General features: G+C 31.0%; 2 protein-coding genes across 2 annotated transcripts in view; one reads left to right on the top strand and one right to left on the bottom strand.

Moving 5' to 3' along the window:
• Nucleotides 1-3,301: 3,301 nt before the first annotated feature.
• Nucleotides 3,302-4,196, top strand: LOC119662988 (collagenase-like). The gene is made up of 2 exons (XM_038072647.1): nucleotides 3,302-3,567; nucleotides 3,632-4,196. Exons 1-2 carry the CDS (start codon nucleotides 3,302-3,304, stop codon nucleotides 4,194-4,196), a joined length of 831 nt encoding a protein of 276 aa, XP_037928575.1.
• A 485-nt stretch (nucleotides 4,197-4,681) lies between these two features.
• LOC119662987 overlaps nucleotides 4,682-5,879 on the bottom strand; it is a gene marked incomplete at its 5' end in the record, with an annotated part of 14,007 nt that continues 12,809 nt past the window's right edge. Inside the window, one exon of the mRNA XM_038072646.1 lies at nucleotides 4,682-4,726. Within this exon, the coding sequence (XP_037928574.1) occupies nucleotides 4,682-4,726 (45 nt within the window). The remainder of the gene's footprint in view (nucleotides 4,727-5,879) is intronic.

Genomic DNA, 5,879 nt, shown 5'->3' with positions numbered 1-5,879 from the left:
TCTTCGTTTTCTTTCACGTTGCTGTCCTAACCTCATGGTTTCCCAATCGAACAAACTTCATAGTCCGTAGAAGATAGGACAATTCAGGAAACCGCTCTAGGCTCGCGAAGAATTTGTTTCTTAGTAATTTATTGAGTTGGGTACCTGTCCACACCTCACCAATTCTGGAGATTGCGATAGAGATCAACAAAACGCTTATCTGCGCAGCGATTAGCTTCACATGGCCGTAAAACAATTCACTATCGCGACAGGTATGATCCTTTCCAAGAAAGTCTTTAGGACGTCAATGTACACATCCATGAGCTTAAGTTCAATCATATTCCACTCCTCAGGTGTAATTGTGTCAACCGGGTCATTTTTATCAATGACCACTATAATTATGGAACCCATCAGCATGTTGCTAAAGGACATGTTGTGGTGGCGTTACCTTTTTAGCATTTGGTCTCAAAGCTGACTCATCTAATAACTGCTGTCGCTTCTTAGAGATATCAGGAGCTTGGTTATCCTATGCAATTTTATGTATACATGAGGAAAGTTGTGAAGAAAGGAAAGTCGATCCGGGCAGAGACTATAGAAGGATTGTATAATATAACCGGAGTGCGCCAGTTATCCAGAAACCTCCGTTAGAAGATAGTAAGGTAGTACTATTAATCTCGGGTTGAATAACAATGGAGATAACGGGTTTTTATCAAGTTTCCTCTTTAGATCCATTATATTGGTACATTATAGATTACCAACATGAAGAACAGGTTCATCTCGAGAAGGGTGCCGTGTATTATCACACATCTTGGTCTTAATTTAACATAGGATTAAGATATATAGATACTATATTATGCATGACCATACCACGTTCGTTAAAAACATAATCCACGAACCGACGAAAATGGTCTGAAAACAATTAATACAACTTTGAATTCCTTCATTATTTAAAAATACGTAGATGAAGCAAAACATGCATTACGTGCCTTGTAGTCCGAATCGACCATAGATTCGTCAATTCAAATAATTTAATGAGCAATTGATTATTATTAAGTTTTTGTTCAGTTTTTGGTATTCAAATAAGCATATACAAATATATAACATAAGTATATGTTATATACAATATATAAAATACATTGCATTTTAAATATGACTCCTTCAATCCGAATGTCTCATTAATTCGGACTTAACTTTAATGGATCCGGATTCGAGGGGTTTTACTGTATTTAAATAAATAAGCAAATAAATAATTAGAAAATAAAACTTCAAAAATATATTATTCTTATTTATATATTGTTAATATTTTTAAATTTGATAGTTTATTTTTAACTAATGCAATTCTAAGGCAATTCAAAATTACTTAGTGTTCTATTGTGAATTGTTTATGTGAGTTCCTAAAAATATGCAGTGCAATTGTTTCGTAGTAATAATTTAATGAAGGTAATAACTCCTTTGATTCAAAATGAATATGGAATATGTTAAATTTTTTGAAGTAATAGATTTCTTATATATTAAAAGTAATTATTGTTGTTGCTATTTATTTGTTTATAAGGTCAATTTAATACATCATTAAAAAAAATTATAATTATTAAATAATAAAAAAATCTTTTAGATACTTTTGAAGATGTTGGAAAAAACCCAATGAAACGCCGAGGGAAAAAAGAAAATAAGTTAAAACACTTAAATTTAATCAAAGTTTCGACACCATCATATCCCAAATGATATCCACACAACATATATTAAAATTTTACTACAAATATTTTTGTTTTATAACTAATTTCATTGTAAATTATGTGAATAATATTTGTTCATATAAAGAAAATTTCAATAAACTTAAATTGATATAATACTGATTGGTTTTATTCAATAAATCTAAATGATTATGTGTATGTATCTCAAATATATATTAATAAGGATTAATAATAAAAGAGTATATATTTAAAGAAATGATGTTATATCAATAGCTAAGAATATGAATCTATTAGGAATCAATCACTTTTCACACTTTTATAGGTGCTATAGCAAATTATATATAACAATTTATTAAGACTAATAGAGAGTCTTAATCCTTGTTTAATACTCATTATTATAACTAATGTGAACTACGTTCTTACTTTTAAGCGAGATATATTTGGAAACTTAAATACTAAACTTCTTATCTTTCATTCTCTTTTACTAAAATATTATTTCAGTCGGAAGTCGTTTGCAGTCCGATGACTGTCGTTAAAAACTTATTCTTAAGAAGAAGTTTTGGTGGATTCAAATCTCACACTTACAGATTTCGATGTTTTTTACCTAATGCCAAGAAAAAAATCCATAACAAGGAATCAGTTTGATCACAGCGACTGTTCAAGAAACAAACAAATGTACTGGTTGGTATTACTTCAAGGCAGATCATGGAAAAGGTATTTTTTTAGTCTGTTCTATATACTCTAAATATCACTATACTATACTTAATAATAAGAAGAAAGTGGACTTTTATTTATAAGGATTAGCGAAGTGAAGATCTTGTAAAAGAATAAAAAATTCATTCGATATACATTTTGTAATATTAAAATAAGTTTAAGTTATAATAAAAATAGTTGTCTACCATTACAGGTAAAGGAGCTTTAGACCATTATAAGTTGCGGTCATTTCCGGTCTCATAATTATAATTACAATAATATTCCAGCAAGTAAAATCAATACATTCAGTTAATAATTAATATATTAAAGTTCTCATTATTTAAACTCAGACTATTTTTGAATAATTTGTTTTAAAATCACGAAAATTTTGAAATAATAAGTAATATAATTATAAGATATAATATAAACTCACATACTTTTTAGATATCATCAAAGTCCTTCTTTTCTGACTTGGTATTCCAATGGGTTTCATTTTTCTGTCTCACACATTTGATTGGACCCGTTACTCTTGGAAGTGAACAAACTCAAATGAAATCGAAAACTGAACTAAATTTTAATTGCACTTGCTTCCCCAAAAGCAAGTGAAACAAAAGTTATTAATCTGACGGTTGTTCACTGATTGATAAAAATTTCTTGCTTTTTGACCGGAAACAGATTTGCTTTCATTTTTTATTGGTGAGATATCATTCGGCGCACTGCGAAAGAGACTCAAAGTAAATAAGTGTGTGTTACAATTTATATGAAGCGAAGTACACATAAGTATTTCCTCATGTATACATAACAGCAGCTTAACATAGGTTAAATGCACACGGCACACCTGACTAGATAGCCAAGAAGTACATAGTACCTTCGGCCGTATAAAAGGTGCCTCGAAAGAGAGCAAATGACAGTACTGTATTTAATAACAGTCGTTAACAATGAAATTCTTAGCAGTTTTCGTATTGGCTTTGGCCACTGCCACAGCATTTGATCTTAGATCAAATGAAATTCATCACCTTGATGTGGAAGTGCCTGTACTTGATGGACCTGATGGACGAATTACCAACGGTAAAACTGCAACAACAGGACAATTTCCCTACCAAGTTGGTTTGTCTATTAAGAAGAGTGCATTGTCTTCATCATGGTGTGGTGGCTCACTAATAGGCAAGAATTGGGTTTTGACTGCTGCTCATTGCACTATTAGGTAAGAAGTTGATTAATTTATTATAAATTTATTGTATTATGACAAAATTTCATTTCACTTCTAGCGCCAAATCTGTAACAGTATACTTGGGTGCCACTGTACGTACCTCTCCCGAAGTAAGCTACAATGTAGATGCTAGTGATATTATTGTGCATACTGGCTACAACTCCAAAACCATAGTCGATGATATTTCTTTGATTAAAATTCCATCAGTTACCTATTCCAGTAAAATTCAAGTAGTGAAATTGCCTTCCATTGCTAGCACCTATTCTACATATAGTGGTGATAACGTTATTGCTTCCGGTTGGGGACGTACCAGTGATGCGGTTACCACAGTCACCACTAATTTGCAATGGGCTGACCTTGTTGTTATAAGCAACACAAAATGTGCTGCTACTTATGGCACTGCTAGTGTTGTCGCCTCAAAGATCTGCTGTTCCACACCAAATAAGGTATCTACCTGCCAAGGAGATTCTGGCGGTCCATTGGTTTTGGCTTCTTCTAAAGTACAAATTGGCTTAACATCTTTCGGTGCGGAGAAAGGTTGCGAATTGGGTTATCCAGTTGCATTCACACGTTTAACCAGTTACTTGAATTGGATAAAGTCATACACTGGAATTTCCTATTAAATGTACTAAACTCTGAGATTTCAATAAAATAAATTCGATTCAAATATTTTTCTAGTTTTTCTTTAATATTTCAATATTTGCTATAATAAGAAAATAAAAATACTTCTGCATACTTCTGAGCGCAGTTACCGGATTGTACCCATGTGATTGGATTTAATCTAACGGAAGTTGAATTTTGAATAAGAATATACCTTTGGATTTCTATAAGCTATGACGTAAATGATAACTTGATAATTAGTATCTTCAGTTCGGTTCATACTATCTACACCAGATGGAAGATTGTAGAGGACAGTCGTTATCTTAACATAAAATTGTATTGCCAAAGCGCGTAGGTTCGGATTCATTCATGAATTCTTATCTGAGCTAAAAATTTTGGCATTTTTATGAATGAAAAACTTACTATAAAGTGTTAAGTGTTATCGCCGGAATGTCTCAATGTATTGACAATGATTGGCAAAAATTTTAATTGGCATTGACGATAAAATTCAAAGTGTGGAATTTGGATTCACTGCTTTGCTTTGATTAATCGACTATGATATTGTTTATTATCAAAGAACAATTAAAGACAATGACCACATAAAGGGTATGAACCGAATTGTTCTACTTGCCATCGAAAAGGAATATGAACGTTAGAAATAGCATTCAGCAATTTTATCGTTCCGACGATTTATAATTTTGATTACATGTAAGATGATAGTTTATATCCAAAATGTATTTGAAATAATTAAATTATCATTCAAAGAAATCATCATTCAATCAAAATTTATTTTAAAGTCTTCAAGGGGGGTGCAATACAACAATATCAATACTTGTTCCAATCATCCACAAACATTTTGTGGACTGATTAAGGTTAAGATCAAATTATTGCGACGGTTCGGTATATTCATTGAGTTTTCTACTAAAAATAATTCCTTAATGACTGATTTATGCCATCGCAGAACATATAAAAGTATAATTTCATAAAAAGGATTGATTAAATCACTTATAGAAATGAAAAAATGTGAATACTTTAACACAGAACGTATAGGAACTCAAACTTAACTCTACATAAGTAAAATATATACATAGATATATATGATATGTATATAATGAGAATCAATGAATCTATGACGTACTCGTAATTATGTATGAATGAAAAATACGAATATTAGAAAGACTTAAGTATTGTAGTTGAACAGTTTAATAGTCTATAACGACTTCAATGTCCAAGAATTATTTCAAGCACTCTGATATTTCTTACTTTTTGTGTCGATATTTTAAGAGTTTTAACAAACAGGTTCGTCGAATGAAGAAATATCGTTAAGCTTACAAAAACTCATTTGATACTTTTTGATTACGGTGCAGATTGATCTATCTATTATGATATATGAAGAAGCTATGATGTAGGTAACGCCAATTGATGATGGTAATTGTAGCAGAGTTACCAATTCACTGAGAAAAAGCTATAATAAACTAAGTATTTACTAAATTGAATATAAAATAGAAGTTAAATAATATATTGAAAAAGTAGAGTGTAGTAAAGTAAATATATCTACATATATCTACATCAAAAAGCAAAATTGCAGTAATTGGGACAGTGAAAGTGATTATTGATGCTCCAACTGATTCTCCAAATATCATTGCAGTTACAAATCACTGATTGGTTGTCCTTTGGTTCTTTAGCCTGGAGGTATGATACGCTCG

Source organism: Teleopsis dalmanni, unplaced genomic scaffold, assembly GCF_002237135.1.
Source record: "Teleopsis dalmanni isolate 2A unplaced genomic scaffold, ASM223713v2 unscaffolded_contig_0058, whole genome shotgun sequence".
Classification (NCBI taxonomy): Eukaryota; Metazoa; Arthropoda; class Insecta; order Diptera; family Diopsidae; genus Teleopsis; species Teleopsis dalmanni.
The sequence above is the reverse complement of the archived record's forward strand: the minus strand, read 5'-3'. Positions and strand labels throughout refer to the sequence as shown.

Coding starts and splice junctions, on each gene's coding strand:
- LOC119662988 (XM_038072647.1), top strand. CDS start 3,302: ATGAAATTCTTAGCAGTTTTCGTATTGGCTTTGGCCACTGCCACAGCA. Junction 3,568..3,631: donor GCTGCTCATTGCACTATTAG/GTAAGAAGTTGA, acceptor TTTCACTTCTAG/CGCCAAATCTGTAACAGTAT.